The 23060-nt window shown below is 32.2% G+C and overlaps 1 protein-coding gene across 5 annotated transcripts in view; it reads right to left on the reverse strand.

The window, feature by feature from the left end:
• Positions 1 to 23060, reverse strand: part of LOC142323061 (uncharacterized) — a 112282-nt gene that overhangs the window by 27694 nt on the left and 61528 nt on the right. For 4 of the 5 annotated variants that reach the window (XM_075362209.1, XM_075362198.1, XM_075362189.1 and 1 more), the window contains one exon: positions 9023 to 9112. The exons of the other annotated variant lie outside the window; for it this stretch is intronic. In XM_075362209.1, the coding sequence (XP_075218324.1) occupies positions 9023 to 9112 (90 nt within the window). The remainder of the gene's footprint in view (positions 1 to 9022; positions 9113 to 23060) is intronic. 5 annotated transcript variants of the gene reach the window in all.

Raw genomic sequence — 23060 nt, forward strand, 5'->3', positions numbered from 1 at the left:
CTTGTGTAAAATTCATAAAAAGAAAACAATACCTGCATGTCATTTTATTGGCATGAAAACAGAAAAAAGAAACAAAGTTTTTCAGGTATTTAGAAATGTCAAATTTAAATAACTCTAAAAAAATAACCAAATGTAATAAAAATCTGATATTCTGACAAGTTCATTTTCTAATTCTAATTTATCACTCTGGCAAGTATCAGCTTGATTAAATGATTTCTTTTATAACACTCATGATGCTTTTTTGGAAATTAGTGCATCCCAGAATCTGATGGCGGTTTTGCGATAATTTTAATATTGTTGGAAATATCAGTGCAACACAAGTTTGATTATAACATTTTGAAATCAAGATAAGATGCATATGGACATAGATTTGAAACTATGTGATGAATTTAAAAATGTCTGCATGGAAATGTACACAACTGAACATGTTGTGCAGCAAATAGTTAAATTACAATTTTTTTCTTTCTTTATTTTTTTTTAATTAGTAAACAGAAAAATTAAAAAAATTAATAATTATTATTAAATAAATAACCTTTATCGATTGTTTATAAGTAAAATTTACTTATGTGAGCTATTTCTAACTGATATAGAACTTGAAATCAGAAATTAAAAAAAAAGAGCAGTAAATTATACTGAAAAAAAATAAGGAAGAAACACTTTGTCCCACATTCTGTAAGTTATTGCTGTAATTTAGACAATTCAATAAAATTTTAGGAAATAAGAATTTACTTTTTTATTAGCAAGAATACATTTTGATTTTCCTTTACTTATGTAATTTACAACCCTTCAAATTATGCACAGAATATTTCTTATAATATTTCTTTTGTTTCTTATAAAAACAGCTGTTATAATATCTCTCAAATTTGTAAACAAGATAAAGATTTTATTTAAGAAGAAAGCTGCCATTTCACGTGCACATTTTTAAATATACAAATAGTTTTAAATCTATGTCGATCACATACCTTCATCATGATGTTTTTTGTTCTGACCATTAAACAGCACACAAGTAACATTCATTAAATTTTTTATAGGAATAAAAAATTTTTTAACTCGTGAAACCAGATGTTTACATTAAGATATTAAAACTAAACATAAAATTGTTAAATTATTACAGGATTAATGAATGATAACAAAATTCATCTTCAAAGCTATTCATAAATTTGTCTCTGTGGAACAAACTATCTCTGGAAGTGTTTCTGGAAAACGAATGTCCTAATAGTCACAACCGAACAGTCAGATCCTTCTTCCCAAAAATAGAAAGTTTACCAAGCAGTAAGTCTGCAGTTGCACACAAATTTTGACTTAAATCTACTTCATTTTTGATAGTCTCCCTGAGATAATTTCCCATTTCTCAAAAAACAATTACTACTAAAAGGATGTCTTTCCCAATAACAATGAAAACATCAATGGAAGGAATGTAATATTTTTAAGACTACACTGGCGTGAAAGATGCAGAAATTATTTTAGTCATTCGATTTTTATCAACCCTGTTCTAATGTATTATGAGTGAAACTTTTATTAAATTTTTTTCTAATTAAACTCCATTATATCTAGCAATAAATGAAGTTAATAAATTCACTTCTATATAAACAAGAGTTAGATTGTCATGTACAAAATGGTACTGACTATTACAAAATATAACTGTTATAAGCTCACACCAGGGCATGAAAGTTCCATTTAAATGATTCCAAACTTCATAAACCATATTTAACGTTGTTCATATTGTAACGGGCTGTACGTTATAGCAGAATAATGAACTGTATAAATAAATAATTACACACTGATTGAGAACTAAATTTACTATATTTATAAGGTTAACAATACTAAACTATATTACTATGATGCAGAGGCCGTACTGGCGTGCACGATTACTCTAACACTGTTCAACTCCAACTAACTAGTATACAGAATGTTCTTAATACTAAAGCTGCCCATAGGCAGCGCTGAGTGTCTGATTTTAAACCAAACATACTCCCCGCACGTTGATCTTTGATCAATATTAATTACATTGTCTCAGTTTATTGGCAATGGCACAAGTTTAGGTCTCTTGAAAAACGTGCTGCCTACCTTCAACTGAACTATGCGTACAAGACCATCTTTACGTGGGAAAACACTGTCTATTACAGCCATTTTCAAAAATTGAGGTGGTAAGTTGTCTTCTTTCACTAGCACTACTAGACCTGGTCGAAGATTTTCAGAGGGTGACTTCCACTTACTGGGCTGCTGCAAACCATGGACATAATCGTGAGACCATCGTGACCAAAGACTCTGTCGTATCTACTAAAGCTGCTGCCAACTGGAAAGCTTGTTACATTTTATATCTAACAAATTGGGTTCAGGTAGTGCTATTAAAGGATTACCAATAAGAAAATGTCCATGGGTCAAGTAAGATGGATCGCTAGGGTCATCGGATAAAGTAGAAATAGGTCTAGAATTGAGGATAGCTTCTATATCAGATAAAAGGGTAGAAAATTCTTCGAAAGTTAGATAAGTTTTACCTATGACTCTTTTGAGATGGTATTTCATTGACTTCACAGCTGCTTCCCATAGGCCCCCAAAATGAGGTGAATTAGCTGGTATGAAGTGCCAATTGAGCTGTGACTTGGCAGCGTAATTTTCAATGTCTGTATTAAATTCTTTATCATGAAAGAGTTTCCTCAATGAATTTAACTCGTTGGCTCCAACAAAATTGGTGCCATTGTCACTATACAAGTTGGCGACGTGACCTCTTCTTGCAGTGAAACGTCTTAAGGCTGCGAGGAAGGCTTGTGATGTAAGATTACTGACTAGCTCTATGTGAATAGCATGAGTTGCAAGACACACAAAAATTGCAACATAACATTTGGTTGTTATTTTACTTCTCGGATTCCCATACTTGATTTGAAATGGTCCCGCATAGTCTACTCCTGAGTTAAGAAAAGGACGACTAATCTCTACTCTGTGTTTGGGCAGCTGACCCATTGATTAGCCGAGGCTGCCTTAAATCGAAAACATGTTACACAGTTATGAATAACACTTCTAATTACCTTTCGAGCTTGTGGTATCCAATATTTGAGTCTTAGTAAAGCTAACAATAATTGAGGTGCAGCGTGCAATAAACTCAAATGTTCAGCCTTGATGATCAACATCGTAAGATGTTGTTTTGGTGGCAAATAACCTGATGTTTAATATCATACGCAAGATCAGCATTATTCAACCGTCCTCCAACTCGAATTTTGTTACGATCATCGAGAAAACGATGAAGATTAAGAAGCTCACTTTTTTAGGAATGGTAGAAGTTGATCGAAGATCATTAATTTCTTGACAATATACTTCTTGCTGTACCATCCAGATGCATGTTTGTACTGAATCTTGAATTTCTGCAGTATTAAGATTTCCTGTATTCTTCTTTTTATTACGACAATTATAAATAAGTCTCTTGCATAGGGCAAATACTCGTGTTAATCTAGATATACTTGAAAACTTACAAACTAAATCGTCATTTGGTGGAAAAACACATGTCAAACTAGTTTCCGTTTGTCATACTTCTGGAATATCTTGAATATCATAACTGTCTGAATTAGGCCAAGAACTGGAGGGTAAATACAACCAGATTGGCCACACCACCAGATGCCTTTATCTAAACTCTCTGGATTGGAACCTCTGGAAATGAGATCAGCAGTATTGTCTGACGAAGCGGCATGTTTCCAGTCAATGGTCTGTTAGATCTTGAATCTGTGAAACTCGATTCGCAACGAACGTTTTCCACTTCAATGCAGGAGCTGAGATCCATGCCAAGCAGATTTTGGAGTCCGTCCAAAGATGAACTCTTTCAATCGACAAATTCAGGATTGGTAATGTTTTTCATAACAACTTTGACAACACTCTAACCGTGGTATGCTGACAGTTTTCACTGGTGCGACACGAGATTTCGAGCAAAGTAGTTGAACTGAAATCTCTCCCTCAGAATTGACAGAACGCAAATACAGACAAGCACCAAATGCATGCTGTGATGCATCGCAGAAACCGTGAACTTCAATATCTGTAGGATTATTGATAATAACTCTTCTATTTACTTTAATATCATCAATTAAAGAAAGTTGTGACACCAAAACATGCCATTTCTGGAGCAATGATGATGGTAAGTTATCATCTCAACCAATACCACTAAGCCACAATTGTTGCAAAAATATTTTAAGAGATTACAATAGGACTGATTAAACCAATTGGATCATAAATGGAAGCTACTGTAGACGCTACTTCTCTTTTTGTTACTTCATCTTTAAATGGTGGAATTTTGGAAGAAATAGAAAACACATCTGGTTGAGGAAACCACTTAAAAGCCTAAAGTTTGAATGCTATCTTTTTTCTGAAGCTGAAATGAGGTTTTTTTATTTTCAAGTTCTTGAGGTAATGAATTTAAAAGTGATTTATGATTAGAACTCCATTTTCTCAGTTGAAATCCAGCAGACCTTAACAACTCTCTAACTCTGATTGGTTTGCCAGAGCTGTGTTGTCATTAGCTCCAGAAACTAAATCATCCACGTAGAAATCACGACATAAAATTCTGGCTGCAGTTGGGTACATGTGTTTTTCTTCTCCTGCTAGATGTTGTAGGGACCTTGTAGCCGAAAATGGAGCTGAGTCAGTGCCATAAGTAACCGTTTGAAGCTCATAAGATTGAGTTTGATCAGTTGGTGAGTCCCGCCAAAGAATGTGTTGTAAGCTGCAATCTTCTGGATGAATTTTAATTAGGCGGTACATTTTCTCAATAAACGCAACCGCATGGGTTCTAAATGTTACCATAATCGAAAATAAGTCTTGCTGTACAGTAGGACCACCCATTAAGATGTCATTAACAGAAGTTCCCGTGGATGTTTTAGCTGAACCATCAAAAACTACCAGAAGTTTAGTTGTGGTACTATTTTGCTTAAAAACGGCATGATGAGGAAGGTAGAACTGTTGTTTACAATCATTACCTTGAAGAGGCACTGGCTTCATGTGACCGAGTTCCTTATATTCTTGAAGAAATTTTGAGTATTCCAAACGAAGTGAATGATTCCTTTGAAGTCTTTTCTCTAGCTCATGAAATCGCAAACTTGCTTGATCGAATGAGTTTCCTAAAGGTAAATGATCTGGCTTTAGAGGAAGTCTGACGATAAGACGACCTGAAGAATCTCGGGTTGTTGTGTTCCTATAATACTGTTCACAATCGTCTTGTTCCTTAGCCTTGGGCAGAACAACTAACTCTTCTAATACCCAAAACTGTTTGAGCTGTTGTTGAAGCTGATCATTTGTTAATGTTAAACATGTGGTTTGAGGACTTGAAGAGGTATTTTCTGATGGATATTTTCCTGATAGAATCCATCTTAATTTAGTTTCAAAGATAACTGGAAACCCACCTGGTCTTACCCTTTTATCACATTTCATAATTTCGAAATATAGCTCAGCGCCTATTAACATGTCAATATTTCCTGGTTTATAAAATTCTGGATCAGATAATTTTAAATTCGAAGGCAGATTCCATGATTTGTAGTTGATAACATTGCATGGCATATTGCTAGTTATTTGTGGTAACATTAAACAAGAAATATTTGCACTAAAAGCGTTATAAGTAGAAAATAATTGTACGTCTACACTATAGTTTGTTTTAGTAGGAGTATTATTTATACCCATAATTGGAACTTACTGACGAATTTTTCTTAAACCTAAACGTTCAACACAGTTTTCAGTAATAAAGTTTGATTGGCTAGCTGAATCTAATAGCAATCTACATGGTTGTAATCTTCCTTGACTATCTTGGACCTTAACAATCGCTGTAGAAAGAAGAATATTTGATTGCACTCTTGATTTGAGCGAACAATACGTGTTAGAAGAACTATGATGCGAAGCTGGACTGTGTTGCGAACAACTAGAAATTTTCTGGTTTGAATCTGAATCATTATTGCTATTAGATTTAAACGAATTATTTTGTGAACTTATATGTAATGAGGTGTGATGTTTACCCTTGCAAATTCGACAGCCTCTAGAGGAACAATTCCTTACTAAATGATCTAATCTAAGACAATTGTAATATAACTTCTTATCCTTAACAAACTTAAGATTTATCAGAAACACTTAAATTACTAAACTTCGAACACTTGTATAAAGTGTGAGGTTGATAGCAACATACGAGTTAGAATGTCGAACAAGTTTATATTTTTGCCGTTCGTCCACTGTTTTTTATTATTACTGCTTGAAGAGGCTAAAGCCTCCAAGGCTTGACATTTATTTTCCAAGTATTCAAAAAGATCTTTGAGAGATGGAAAATCTTGTGTAGAATTTTTTAATTCCCATTCTCGTTTGGTTTTTGCATCTACTCTATCTATATACAGTTGACTTAAAATTATTTCATGAATTGGTGTTTTAATATTTAGAACATTGAGAGGATTAAAATTACTAATCGCCGTATTGATGAACTGACACAATTCGTTGGCGTCTTCCTTACTAACTAACTTAATATTAATTATTTCTCTAACATGAGCCAATGCAACCAATCTCTTGTTTTCGTATCAGTCTTGTAACAATTTCCAAGCAACGGGGTAATTAGCATCAGTAACAGCTAAGTTTTTATTAATTGAGCTGCTTCGTGTGCCAATGTAGAATTCAGATAAGAATTTCTGAATTGGACTAACGTTTTTATTGTCATGGACCAATACCTTGAATGCATCTGCATAAGGCATCCAATTTTCAAACGTACCGTTAAAACAAGGTAAATTGATCGTTGGTAATTTCACTGAAGGTTTGTTTTCGTTAATGCAAGATTGGTGTGAGTTGAAGTGCTGGGTTTCTGAAACTGATGTTTCCTTTAAATATTCTTCCATTTGCGCCCTAATTTCAGAGATTCAGGAGATTCTAAATGCGTATTGTAATCTTTCTCGTCCTGTCTAGCAAACTCTGTGTTTTATTAAAATTATCTAAAATATTTGGCACTGCATCATATCTAACCTTAATATTACTTTTTCATGTCTCATTACATTTATCGAGAAATGTTTTTATGCGTGTTAATTGAGCCTTACATACTCCTAGTTGTTTTTTCAAAATTGTAATTTCTACTTCAAGAGACATAATGATAATTCTTATAAAATACAGTTGGCCTACAAGTATCAACGAAAATTAAAGATTTCTAAGAAAATAAGGAACTAATAGTTATTAAAAATATCGAAGGAATAAATAAGTAAGAAATAATAATGTGAATGATGAAGGAATGTAAATGTAAATCTATATCAAAGATAGGAATGTAAATAAGGAGCTGATAATTCCCAATTTGTTATTACTTATCTGAAACAATTAAGATAAGAGACTGGCAGCACCTAGCCTGACTTGAAGGTCATGACGAAGTGGCTGTTTACTTAGCACGGAGGTCGATGTCTGCATTCCAAGTCGAATTAGACGGGCGCCGCGAAGACTGTCCCTCGTGACAGTAATTACTGTATTACACATGGATATTAACCGCATTTCTAATCGATAATATTACGCACTAGTCTGGAATTAAGAACATAAACGCAAACTATGTTCTGCACACACAATAAAAGATATCCGGGCGGAGGACCAATGTAACGGGCTGTACGTTATAGCAGAATAATGAACTGTATAAATAAATAATTACACACTGATTGAGAACTAACTATACTATTTATTTATACTTATACTATATTTACTAACAATACTAAACTATATTACTATGATGCAGAGGCCGTACTGGCGTGCATGATTACTCTAACACTGTTCAACTCTGACTAACTAGTATACAGAATGTTCTTAATACTAAAGCTGCACATAGGCAGCACTGAGTGTCTGATTTTAAACCACACACATATTATACAAGAAGGCAGTAGGAAAATTTATTTTTGATTCAATAACAATGAAACTAAAGCTACTTTTCAAATTTAATCCCAGACTACTTTATGAACTTGTCTATTTTTCTGTGAATTCTCTTATTCCAGTAGGAAAAAAAAATCGCTCAACTAGGTGTCTTGAGCCACTCTTGTACCTTATTCTTGACCTGCTCATTGTTTCTGAACTGATGCCAGGTAAAAAAATCTTTGAGGAAACAAAACAAAAAAAATATCATTTGATGATATCGAAGCTGTAAGGATACGGCAATAGTTCTCAACCAGACTTCAGCATAGATTCTCATATTTTCTGACTAGAACAGAGACAGGTGTTATCACACAGAATTACTCATTTAAGAAAAAAAATCTGAATATTTCTTCCTTATTGTGAGTTTCACTTTATTTTCTAACATGTCACAACAGTACTCACTGTTGACTGTACATTGTACTTCTAAAATATCAAAATAAATTGGGCCTTACACTCCTAAAACATTGTTAACCGGCTCTAATGAGCAGGCTCTGCATATTTTTCTGACAGAACAATGTGTTTCCAATCTATACTTGTGACATTTGGATGCCACCTCAAAATGATGAATCCAAGTTTGATCACAAATTATTATGGAATCTAAAAAAGTTTCACCAAAAATGTTTAAATTCTGTACAAGTGAATTTGTGTATCCGTTTTAAACAATTTTTAAACATTTACACAAGTATATTTTTTAAAATAGTGTTTTAACATCCACAACTGAATTTCAGCTGGTTTTACACATTCAGAAAATAAAATTACCACAGCACAAGTACAAGTTTACTTTTTACTCTTCCACAGAACAGGTTTCAAGCAACAACACTTTGAAAGAAACAAGATTACATAAAGATCCTTGAAACTGGTAATACTTCAAATATTATTTTCAAACAAAGTACTTTTAACAGCAAATATAAAAAAACAAATCTAACTTCCAAAATAAATTACCAATAATAACTTATATTACGGCACGGAGTCAGAATTTAAACTCTACACCACTTCAAAATTAACGCTAAACAAAACTTCAAGTTTATGAAAATTGAAAATCTCAACAATAATACATAATGGTCACCTACACAAAATAAACAAAATGTAGCAGTAGAGGTTAAATTACATTAATTACAATCTAAGATTACTTAACACTTACCCAGTTCATTTTTCCAAATTAAACTGCTATATGACGTAAGGGGAGGTGGTGATTTCAGTTTAGATACATTATTACTCACAACATTAAACTCTGCCAAAAAAAAGCAGATAAAATAAATTCTTAAAAAATAAATAAAAATAACAACAATAAAACATAATGGTATATTCAGAAGGCATGTTCTGTTTCTAAATATTGTTACTGCAATGCTACAATGATAATTATATACATGTATGCTGCATCGTGTGATATGTTGGAAGGGATTGACCACATTTTTATTCAGTTGTCTAGTCTGTATTCTTTTTAGTAAGTTTTTAAAATGTTTAAGAAAATCAGGACATCAGCATATAAAATCTGATCTGTGATATGTTTCTTAAATATAAAGAATATTAAACCGGTTGAAATTCACAATCAGATTTGGGAAATCTACGGAAAAAAGGCTATAAGTGATTCCATGGTATAGATATGGGTGAGATTTGAGATTGTTTAATGAAGGACTAGATAACATGCATGATGATGAACAGAGGGAGCAAATACTTTCAACTGCGGACAATTTGGTGTGAAAATCTGGTGACAAATTAAAAACAACAGACAATTCATAATCAAATCTCTTTTTCTACATTTTTCCAGAAATTTCATGTTTTTTTTTCTACACAAAATTGTCTTGAGAAATTAAATTATTGGAAATTGTATACACATTGGGTGCCTAAGGTGGTTATTGAAAATCACAAAATGAAATGGTTGGGAAGCAAGTTTGAATTTTTGACTCTGTACAGAGAACAAGGTGATGACTTCAGCCAATGTAGTCCCTGGGGAGAAGACATAGATGTCACACGTAACACCTCAAACAAAATGAAATGGAATGGCAACACACGCAATCTCTAGAAAGACAAAGTGGAAAATGTTTTTCACCACATAAGAAATGTTTTAGAAACAAGTAGAAAGGAACTTTGCTTGTAGACTTCTTGTCTCAAGGCCACAATCAGTAGTAGTGTCAACTGCAAGATGCTAAAAAAAAGTTGCATCATATGATCCACAACAAGCAACAAAGCCTGCTAATTGTGGGTAATGAGTTTACAACATCGCTCTCCACACGAGCCATAGTGCAACATATCCTCACAATCTTTAAATGGGAACAGTTTGATCATTCCCCATACAGCCCAGATTTAACACAAAGTGATTATCACCTGTTCCTGTCTGTAAAATTCCATGCTTGCCAATAGTTCCATAACCAGCAAGTCAAATTCAGACATTAATATATGGTTAACATTGCATGCATCATTGTAGCACAGCACTAGAAGCGTTCTACTATGATTTAAGCGCCTCTATATTAGTAAGAACTGTGTAGAAGAATAAAGGAAATTTGTACTTCAAAGAGCAATAACGTAAGAGTAGAGTATACTCTTGAACTTTTTTAATAGGCCTTTGGAACTTACTTTCTGAATAAACTCATGTAAATATCAAAACTGGGACTTTTGAATGTGAAAAGTAAAGACTGGTCACCAATAAAAAACAAAAATTGGTAGTAATGAATCTGATCTTGCGTTTACACAGTTCATCTAAGCAGTCTATTTATTTAATTTTCCACAACAATCTTGTCAAAAACTTTCACCTAAAGATTCAATTTCTGAATGAAACTGAAATTTTCAGTAAATTAAATGAAATTTACAGCCCTACAATAATAAATCCGAAAAAATGTTAATAATGAACATGAAGTGTATGGACTAATATTGAAATAAATGACCTATTTTCAAATAAAATGAAAACAGGTAGTTTGAATAAATGAATGAAAAAGTTAAACAAAAACCAATCCTTTATATTTTATACTTTCAGATATTTTGTAGATAGAGTAAAGTAAAAATAGATAAAGTAAAGTGTAAGTAATTTACAATTACTTACACTTTACTTTTTAACACTTTTTAAAGTGTTAATAAACTTACCATACAGTAACAAAATATTTCACTTTTTTCTCTTGCGTTTAATATAAACTTCTCTTTAGAAACCAGCAGTAGACACCCATCACGGATGGGTCGCAGAATCCCTGGTATCGTGTTACCATTGTCTTATGTCCTATGAACTTTTCTCTCTCCCTGTTCCATCATTTAATATACCGAAATTTCCCAGAAAAAATCCAAATGAGAGTGCAAAAACTAAATTTTTAAGGCTGTGTGACATCTAATAACTCATAGGCTTTTAAGAGTCATATATGACGGGTTTTATAGTTCTCATCTTTCTTATAGCCCAGAAATCCCTTCACTACACTTACAATTGGTTCCAAAAGGTCAAATCTTTGTTATTTAATTTTCCTTTAAAAAGAGATCACTTAAAATTTCTTTATTTGAGATCCAATAAGATGCCTTGTTTTACTTTTCATTACTTAACTGGGAAAATAACTCTATTTAAGTACTTGAAACCAATACCTTCTTTATCCATAGCTTTAACAAAGTTTTTCATTACTCCATGCTTAATGTGGAAAGGCAGGAGAAGCACCTTTTTTGGATCAATGAGGATAGCAAACTTTATTTAAAGTTTCAAGGCGGTCAATATTTCTTAATGAAATGTTTTTGTGTTGTCCAACTGTTCCATAGACATAAAAACAGCAATACTTTGTAAAACTCCCTTAAAATATAGCTATCACTTAAATCTCCACAAATATCCCACTGATATTGTTCATAATTAACTTCATTTAGTATGACGGCAAGTTATCATAGTTTTCTTTCATTGTAACCGAATAAAGAATAGAGATGGTTTTTCATTTCCATTATGAAGCAAAACTGCTTTTAGGCTGAATCTATGAAGATATGCCACTCAGAAGGTATATGTTCAATATTTTGTTCATTCAGTAATGTGACAACTTACATAGCAAACAAGAGGAGCCCAAAGTTTATCTTGATTTCCAATTTGGCACTTAAATAAAAAAAGTATACTTTTTTTGACTTCCTGATATATAGATTTAGTCTGTGACTTTAAAGTAAATCTTGCATGAACATAAAAAACTTATCTGCTGGATTTTTGCAACGTCAATGATTAGAACTTTCTATTTTATATAAAATATAACAAAATCACTAAAAGAGACTTGATTGTAAACAAGACAAATCAAATTAAATTTAAAGAAACATAACAGTCTTTAAAGGTTCGTAGAATGCGGTGGGAATACCCCACATGTAAACAGATGCAGGTGCAGTAAAGCCACATGTTAACAGATAATTCAAAACAGGTTTAACAGGTACTTGGAAGTGGGATGTGGTAGGACATTTCTGTGAATAGATTTTTAATAACTAGTAAAATAAATAAAAAAGTAAAAAAAAAAGAGTCTTCATTAATGTTACAAAAATGATGTCAACCAATGTAATTATTTTTTTGTTTCATACAATTACAAATACTAATAATAATAGAAATTATAAAACTTTTTATTTCAGTTAATGAAGTAAGTGAAAACGGTCACAAAATTTTAGACCGTGTTAATTTTCTGTAAACATACTTTAAATGATATTACTTCAGCTGTATTATTGCATAATGGTATTACTTCAGAGGATGAGATGAATGACAATTTTTCTAGCGTGTGAAAATGCCTTGCCTGACTAGGATTTGAACCCAGGACCTCCAGATGAAAGGCTGAGACGCTACCACTCACACCATGGAGGCCAGCATACCAGTTACGCCATGGAGGCCAGTTAGAAATTTGTGATGGTAAAAATTTCAATCCTATTTATACTGCAGATATTTTTCGATAACTTTAAATCAAAATTTAAAGAAATTTGAGTTGCATTAAGAAACCAAAAAAAATATAAAATAATAGTCAGGTGGGAAAATGAAGCGAGATAGGGTATTTATCACAAAACATTTCTTGATTATTGATGTCCTACATCAGTGCATGAAAATAATCAAAAAATGTTTGATAGACAAATTGAAGACAACTTGAAATCAAAATAAAAATTATTACAATTTCTAACTACCAGGACACCTGTATTTGTAAATATGATATTATTAACAAAAATCACCTATGAATATAGCAAAATGACAAGCTGAATATAAACTTACCTCTTATATAAAAAGATTTTTGAATCCATGAGCTCATCATGTTATAATACTATGTCAGGTGATGCAGTACCATCATAACATGTAAAAATTGATATTAACTGTATGTCTACATACCTTAATTAAATAAAATAAATATTGGTTACTGCTGAGTTAGATATTCAATATGTATGCCAAAACGCAAAATGTAGCTATTCATGTTTATATTTATAAATAGAATATTATTCTAAACACTTATGTATAAATTTATTTCTAATATTTCCAGATGATTTTCTGCTTATCAATAAATATAATTTTATAAAACATGCTGTACTAATAACATGAATAAAAATTTTTAAAAAGTATTTTTATGAATTCAATGATTTACCACCAATTATTTAAATAATAATGCAATTAATTCTTTACCTTTGTCATTAGTTAAAATTGTTAGCTATCTGGTCAATTTAACTAAAACTGGTTACAACTAAGCCAGCTACTACGGCAGATATGCCAATTTAAACTCATAATTTTCAAAATTTACCAGTTTATATTAAGTATGCGTTTACTTATAAATGCAATATTTTTCTAAAGATTATTGTTTAACATTAACAGTTCATTGTTATTTATTTCTAATATTCTAAACTATTTTATATATTTGTTATTGTGTTTATGTATAATGAAGTAATCAACAACATTTGAAAAGGTCAATCTTTTAATTATGTATGCTCCCAAAATGTTCTAAAAAATCTAGTTAAAGGATTTCTTAATTTATGCTAAAATTTAATATATTTATATTTAATTATACAAATAAATTAACCAGATTATACAAATAGATTAATTGATCTATTTGTGTTTATTTATGCAAATAGATTTTATACATGCCACCATTATTATATCTTTCTAGGTATAGTTTTAGTATCATTGAAATATTTCACAATTTGACTATTTCAGACAATTATTTTATTTGTATTTTTATTAATATAGTTGTATGTAATGTCACAGGAATATGTTCCTTTTTTCAAATGGAATTAATGACGTTTTATTACATTCTTTTTACAATAATTTATATTAATATTCTCTACAAAAATATCCTAATATTCATTTTATTTAGTTTGCTATAAATTTCTTTGGTTTATTTCTTTTCTAATATTCTCTATTGTCACTGCATGTATATTTCTATGCTCTGTATATCATATCATAATGTGTTTATTTTGCATTATCAAGGTTAATTTATTTCTCTGTGGATAGTAGTATTATGTATTGGTTCTCTAAAAACTTCAGGAACTACAAGGTCTTGCTCAAAAGTAAGGACCGATGAGTTACAAACACTAACTGGTTTGCGCATGTGTAGCAGCTTTAAGTGGTCTGTAGGGCATGTAACTGACACATTGCCATCAGTTCATTTTTTATAATAATTTTATCAAACATGGCCCATTGGAGAGTATATAATTAATAATTAAAGAACCCACTTACCAACAATTCTGAGTATTCAAGAACATTGTTGTTTGCCTTTGTGAGGCAGTGTGTTAAAATGAGTACAGCAATAACAAATCGCACCAATTGTGAAGTTCACGCAGCGATTAGATTTCTAAACACAAGGGAACATAATTGTTGAAACAAATGGACCTATCACAATGGTGATAGGTCATAATGGTGTCATGAGTTTAAAGAAAGGCCATTCGAATGCTCATGACAATCAGAGAAGTAGCAGGCCTAGTGCCAGACTATCTTGTTGAACGTATGAAATCAAAAGCAAGAGAAGATTGTTGCTTTACAATCAGCAATCTTTCTCTACAATCTCCAGAGTTTCAAAGACAAAATTGTTGAGAATCTTGACTGACACTCTAGGCTGTTGTAAATTGTGTACACGATGGGTGCCAAAAATGTTGACAAGTGCTCACAATGATGTCACAGAGTGACATCTGCAAGTGCTTTCCTCAACTGCTTTAACCACAAGGGAGACAAACTTTTTTCCATATTGTCACTGACAAAACATGAATTCACATTTCAATGCTAAGATGAAACAATAATCCATGCAATGGCTTCATTTGGGTTCACCTAAGCCAAAAAAGTTCAAATTAGCACAGTCTTGAAAGAAACTGTAATTTGGGAACAAAAAGGTGTGCTTTTCATTGATTTCATACAACATGGTACATCCATCACATTACAAGTCTATTGTGAAACACTTCCTAAATTGCATTATGCCATTCAAAATTGACGAAAAGAAATTGTTTGTCTTGTTAATGATAACACTTGTCCACAACATTTGCACATCAGAAACAATTCAAAGATTTAGATGAGATTTTTTTATCATCTCCTTACAATCCTGATCTTCCACCCAGAAACTACAATCTCTTCCTACAACTCAAGAACTGGCTTGCATCTCAACGATTTGAGGAAAGTGGAAAGTTAAAAATCTCTGGGCAAAAGTGGCTACAATCCCAGGTGGTGGAATTTTATGCAGCAGGTTTTAAGACGTTTCATGATATAAAAAGTGTTTGAAAAAAAGGGTGATAAGAAGAAAAATAAAGCTAATATTTAACTATTTAAAACTGTTAATTAATATTCCATTTTTTCAACTGTTTTCATTTTGTTACAAATTAACCCTTACTTTTGAACCCCACCTGATATTTCTATTTTTCCCAACATCTAAATAAAATTATTAATGTATTAGAAATTTCTAATATAAATTTTAATATTTTGTAATAAGGTTAAATTTTCTCCCTACAAATTGAGTTTTTTTTTAACAGACCATATACATATTACATTTAAATAATTTAAATATAATCTTGTCTAGATGAATTTTATATATTTATATGTAATAGGTATCATTTGTTTTTATCTTCATATATTTTATCAGTATCTTTTGAATTACTTTGTTCAGAATGAACATTTTTATTATTTAATACAAATTTATTAATTTCATTTATTATGTCAATTTAAATTTTTCTTTTAATTCATTAATATAACAACAATCCATTTATTTATATTCACAAGCTGTTTATACTGGCTGTCCAATTTAAATGAGATCCTATCACTTACCTTAGTCTATAAATAATTATTTACTGGCACAAACACTTATATAATTTTTAGCAGTTGAAAATTATATCAATCCACTTCTATGGACTTAACATGTTTGATGGGTTTGATTTATCATCTCATGATAGGATGATACTATATAGGTAGAAAATTTATGTTAATTTGGAAATAGTGGACTGTAGATAATATAAATTCTATAGGATAGGATAAATAGGATTACACATTAAAGGAAAAATAATGATAAACTGTTTGTTGATCAGTTAGATGCTCGCTGACGGAATGGAGCTGATATCACTTTTGTCAAGTACTAAGCACGACTGAGCTTTAATGATTACAATCAAACAGGATTTCCAGATCTCCCACCACTTCTAAATGTCCAACACTAAATATTGTACATAGTAACAAAACATACTGACATTCAACATCTCCTGTTAATACGGTTGTCATGACAACTACAGTCCAATGACAAACAGTAGCTCTTTCTTCAGCTGTTTCCATTACCACTAAGGAATTACAATAGTAAATAAATTTCCAACATGCCACCAGCCAAATTTTTTTTAAAATTAATTAAACAAGAAAAGTAAGAAGAAACAAATAAAGCAATTAAATCAAAACAAATAGCTATAATGCAACAAAATTAAACAGTGCTAAAACCATAACAGTTATACAAAATACACACGAGATATTAAAAGTAAAGTTCACGATATTATTATTTCATTTTTTATTGGAGACTGATAGTTAGCATAACTTCATGATAGGTCGCTTAAATGTTCCTTGTTTATTACGAACCTTGTCACCACATGCACAAAATTGTTTGTGCTAGGATGAATCTCGTCAACAATCGCAAACTTCCAGCGTAGTGATGGTAGGTTATCTTCTTTAACGATGACTACACTACCAACTTTGAGACTGGCTTCTGTCGCTGTCCATTTTTTGGCATTGCTGAAGGGTGTACAGGAAATCCACTGACCATTTCTTCCAGATACGCTGAGTCATATTTTTCTTTCTTCTGCTTAGCCTCTGAGAATTACCGTTCAGATATTACTTCAGAGGATAATATGTATGAGTGTAAACTTGTACAGTCTCAATTCGACACATTCCTGAGATGTGAGGTTAATTGAAACCCAACCACCAAAGGACACCAGTATCTACAATCTAGTATTCAAACCCATATAAAAGTAACTGACTAGAACCTGAACACATTGGAACTCTCGACTTCCAAATCAGCTGATTTGGGAAGACGTGTTCACCACTAGACCAACCTGGTGGGTTCTGCTGAGTCGTCTGCTGGACATGTTGCCAACAATCTAACCTGTTAACAGCTACATCACATAGGTCTGGGTTAGGAACAGTAGTCAGAGGTTCACCTATGACGAAGTGGCCAGGAGTAAGGTAGGATGTATCTAAAGGATTGTCAGATAATTTTGTCAAAGGTCTTGAATTTAGCCTCAATTTGAGCTAATAGTGTAGCCACCTGTTCAAATGTTAAGCTGCTACTGCCAGCAATACATTTAAGGTAGTATTTCATAGATTTGACGGCCGCTTCCAAGATGCCTCCAAAATGTGGAGAATATGGTGATATAAGTCCACTGGCCAGATTCAGACATCAATATCTCAGATATTTTTATGCTCTTATCATTTAAGAATTTATACAGTTCATTTAGCTCATGATGCGCTCCTTTAAAATTTACACCATTACCACTACACAGATTCAAACTCTTTCCTCTTCACACCATAAAACAACAAAGTGCAGCCATAAAGATTTCTGTGGTTAGGTTGCTTACTAATTCAAATGTATTGCTTGCGTTAAGCAGAAAAAACAGCTATGTAAGCTTTATCCTTGGTTTTAGAGCGATGTATTCCATTTTTGATATACACAGGGGCTGCATATTCAATTCCTGCATTAATGAACACGTGAGCAGGACACACCCGATATGACAGCAAGTTTCCCATCAATTGAGAATGAGTTACAGATTTAGTTTAAAAAAGGTCATGCATTTGTGAAGAACAGTTCAAGTCAGGTATCATATACATGGGATCCACTATTTTTTCCTGTAAAGATAAGATTAATAACTGCAGACCAGCATGCAGAAGACGAAGATATTCGATTTCAATGATGAGACATGAGAAGTGAGGGTTGGAGATATAATGACGTGATGTTTTGTTTCAAAACGTAATTCTAAATTTTGTAGCGTCCCCCTAGTCACAGTATTCCTTGATTGTCCAGAAATGGATGTAGATCTTTAATAGATGATTTAGTTGATAACATTTTCCATTTTCCAGGGCTATTATTTCTTGAGGGTAGCTGAATTTCTGGCATTACATCTATTTCTTAGCAGCATCTAACTCTGATACAGATAAGTCTGAGGAAGCTGCCAATCTTGGAGTTGTTTGATAATTATTAAAAAAACCTTATACAATAAGCAATAGTTCTCTGCAGACACAGTAATTTAAAAAAATTAAGTCAGGCTCCCTAGCAGTAGAAACTAAGTCATAATCTTTTGTTTCTGCTAAGGAACTGTTTTAAGTTCAGGTGTTTTCAATGAATCTGGCCAATTTGAAGGATCCTCTGTTAAGCAGTTTGATCCATTCTACAATCATTTGTAGCATATAAGACATTCAGGATCAGCACCTCTAGATATTATATCTGCAGGATTGCTTTCAGATGGTACATGTTTCCAACTGTCTACATAGGTATCTTCTTGAATGTTACTTACTCGGTTCGCTATAAAGTTATCAAAGTTGATGGAAATTTACTTATCCAGGCTATTGTAATATTTGAGTCTGACTGAAGAATTTCTTTGAAGCAATGTTAATGATTTTCAAAATTTTTGATACTAAAAGTGATAAAAGAAGAGCACCGCATAATTCCAATCACGGAAGAGAAAGTTGTTTTAAAGAAGCAACCTTTGATTTAGAACATAATTTTATGGAATGCAATCTGTAGGTATCTGTAGAACGTATGTACACGCATGCTCTGTAGGCCTACTCAAGAGGCATCGGAAAATTCATGAAGTTGTATGTGGGCAAATTTATTTATTGATAATACAAGTTAATCGATTTTTTATTATTTACAGAAGAAAGTCGAGAATAGATGTTCATCTACTCATCATAAAGCAAAGATGTCAACTCATCATCCCAACTAAGAGTGAAATTAAATCTAATGGATCAAATATTGAAGAAATAACAGCTAGTACATTCCTTTTCATTTTTCAAGTCAGCAGCTATTTGAAACAATTACTGGTTCTCAAATTAAGCCTAAAGCCTTAACAGTATCTATGTTTAAAGAACATCTATGTTTACTGCCATCTATGTTTAAAGAATGTTTTGATTCTCGAAGTTTGGGCGGAATTTTCTCTAAAACCTCCTGAATATTTTTAGACCACATTCATGAAGAAAATCCAGCAGAATCAAGCATAGTTTGTAAGTGACACACATATTTATTGCTTCCTCTACTGTTTCTGCTCCCAAGATACAATCATCCATGTAGAAGACACATTGGAGAATCAAAGCTGCTTCAGGATGTTTAATTGCTTCTACAATGGCCAGTTGCTGCAGACATCTGATTGCTAAGAAGGGTGCAGACGCCGTGCTGTAGGTGACAGTAGTTAGTTGGAATTCTTTGACTGGTTCATTCGTAATTCTTTTCCACAGAATATGCTGAAAATTGTAGTCATCAGGATCGATTTTTATCTGGCAGTACATTTTGTTGATATCAGAAATAAATGCAACAAGATGAGTACAAAATTGTAAAATAATAGAACATAAATCTGACTGTATGGTAGGACCTACTCTAAGATTGTCATTGAAAAAACTATTATTACTCGATTTACAAAACGCATCGAAAACAACTTTTTGTTGAAGAGTCGTTTTCGACCTCTTTCATCATTTTCGTCGATGTACTTGATTTTTCAAATACTGCATGATGAGGCAGATAATACCAAGGTTCATCTTTCGCAGCAGGCTCAGTTAGTTGCATGTGTCCTAATAATTGATATTCATTGAGAAAATTGTGGAAATCACATTTCAGTTCCACATTATTGCTTAATTTTCATTCCAAAAAATGTACTTGTGAAAGCGCAGTAGATCTTGATTTGCTTAGTGGAGATGGGTCTTAACGTAGTGGTAGTTTTATGACAAAATGCCCACATTCATCTCTCCGTATGTTTTCTGTAAAATGTTTCTCGCATAATTTTTCTTTTTGAAACCAAGTTTCTTGGTCGATTTCCTCCATCTGCCAGAATTTCTGAAGTTGCTGATCTAATGCAGTATTATTTGTACAATTTTGAGTAAAAAAGGCCTGATTCAATGAAATTCTGCAAGGGTTTGTGTCTTGATCTGTTATGTATTCATGCTTAAAATCAACCCCCCCCAGTTCAGTATTTTGTAAAACTGGGTAGCAAATTAATTGCTTTACCTTGCAAATTAATTGGTTCATACGTATGATTTTTAGAAATACTTGTGCACCCAATGACATATCTACTTTTTGGGGTAGTGTTAAAAAACCAATCAGACAGCTTAATATTAGTGGGAATATTACAGTTTTCAAAATCAATAGGCATTGCAGGTAAATCTGATGTTATTTTTGATAAAATATTATAAGTTATGTTCATCATAAAGTCGGAGTGATTAGAAGCTATTTGCACTGACACGCTGATTTGGAATTTGAAGCAAAGCTATCAAAAGACTCTAATTGAACTGGGTTTCTAGACTGCTTAAGTTTTAACTACTGTACTAGATCTTCAGTCATAAAATTCACTTGAGATCCACTGTGCAATAGGACATGATGTAACTGAAAATTTTCATAACAGTCGTGAACTCAGATGAGTGCTGTAGATAATATTTGTGGCTGGCTATTCTGGAAAACATGACTAGTTTTGAATTGATATTGCTCGTTTTGGTCACATCATTTTTTAGTTTCAGTGATGTCTTCAAAATTAAAATTGGTATGATGGTGCACATTACATTTAGCACATGTTGTAGATTTGCATTTCTTAAAAATATGATTAGATTTTAAGCAGTTTGTGCATAAACTGTTACATTTTATTTGAATAAACCATTCTTTGGATTTTGAAGACATGAAGACATGTAAGTCGGACATTTATAAATTACATGTTGATTCTTACAAATAAACACACTTGGTTCGTAAACATATTCGATAAAAAAGGCTTATTTTGCTGTTTGTTATACCTAGAAACGTTTGATGCAGAAATGAGTGAATCCTTATTACTAACACTACTAACTAATTGTTTCATTTGGCATTTTCTGTTCAAAAACATAATTAACTCGTCTAGGCTAGGTATTTCCTTATTACAATAGGATTCAAATTGGGTTCGTATTAATACATCAACCCTGTCGAGAACGACTTGTGTTAACAGTAATTCATACTGAAACATTAATATCTAGTGCTTTAATTGCATTTCGGTTACTGACTATTTCATTTATAAGATGTCTCAGATCAGTTGTTGATCCTTTTGCCGCTTGAGGAAGAGACAAAAGAAATTTTACATGCTTAGTTATAATTAATTTTTTATTATCATAACGATTACAGATTAACTGTTAAGCAGTGCTAAAATTAGGATCTGTAATTGGAAGATTCTGAATCAGCTGTTTTGGCCCCTTTTCACCTGAGATAGTGAAATCATTGTACATTACTCAAAGATTCATTATTTAAAATAAGACTTTCATAGGTAACCTTGAAATGGAACCACTCTGAGAAGTCACCACTAAATGACGGGATTTTAATAGTAGATAATTGAAAACTCTGCTTAACTGCAGGAGTAGTTGGTTTAGTGAGAACCATCATTTCTTATTTTATAGTTGGAGACTGTTGTATTTCCAACAGCGATTCTAACTGGGAAGCAAGCTCGTCATATAAATCTTCAAATTCTGCTCAGTACTGGGAATGATCTTCATCATCCTTCAGTTCTAACTGGCTCTGACATGAGTCAAATTCTTTTTGATATATTTCAAGTCTTTTATATTTTGTGTGTAATGACTGTAAGTCTGCATTTTGCTCATTGTTCATTGCTTTATCAGCAATGTTAAACTAACATTAATTAACCATTCCTCGCTTTTTAAAAAGTTTCACTTTTTCTGATTTATCCATTTTTAATGGTCATAAAGGCTATATAACTAAATCATAACTAATGAGCTTGTGAAACGAACATAATGAAAGGTTAACAAATAACAAATAGCATAATTATAGGTCACTAACACTGTTTGTTTTGGAGATCAATGTAAATTAAGATATAAAAGATGGAATAACATAAATGGCATAATAAAGGAATATATAGTACATAAAAAAAGCAGATAAGGACGTGAAATAACAATAAATTACGTAATACATTACTTGGCAGCTGGAGATAAGAAATCTGCTAGGATCGAACTGCTGATAAACTGGTGACAGTCTGCTAGATTATATAAAGTAAAAATTAGCACAAATTGTTATCACGCGTAGATAAAGAACAGACTATAAAATCCGGTCAAAATAATACACTCAATAAAAATAAATTCACGCAGTAAAATAACAACACTAGTGCTTGTATTGTCACTTGTAACAAATATGAGGTGTAAATGCGGAAAATATTAAGTTTACATATGTAAAATTCCTTAAACAGTTTTAAGGGTTCACGTACTGCGATTGTTAGCTTTTTCAGTCCAATCAAAAAAACAATAAAAAAAAGTTCGAACCGTAATTACCAAACATACACAAGTGTCTGAAAAGTCACACAAGTTCATAACGGACGTTCTGATATCCAGCCCAATTAGGAAAACCAAAGAAATTATGGGTTTAATGACAGGATGATATTATGAAGGCAGTAAATTTATGTTAATTTGGAAATAGTGGACTGCATTAAGGATAAATTCTAGGGCTGGAACAATCCCTTGGACCGGTATGAAAATGATGGATAATTGATTTATAAAATAAACAATATTTAATAACAATAAAGCTCACTAAAGTAAAAGACACATTAAAGGAAAG

Source organism: Lycorma delicatula, chromosome 1 (genome assembly GCF_047948215.1).
Source record: "Lycorma delicatula isolate Av1 chromosome 1, ASM4794821v1, whole genome shotgun sequence".
In the NCBI taxonomy this organism is placed as follows: Eukaryota; Metazoa; Arthropoda; class Insecta; order Hemiptera; family Fulgoridae; genus Lycorma; species Lycorma delicatula.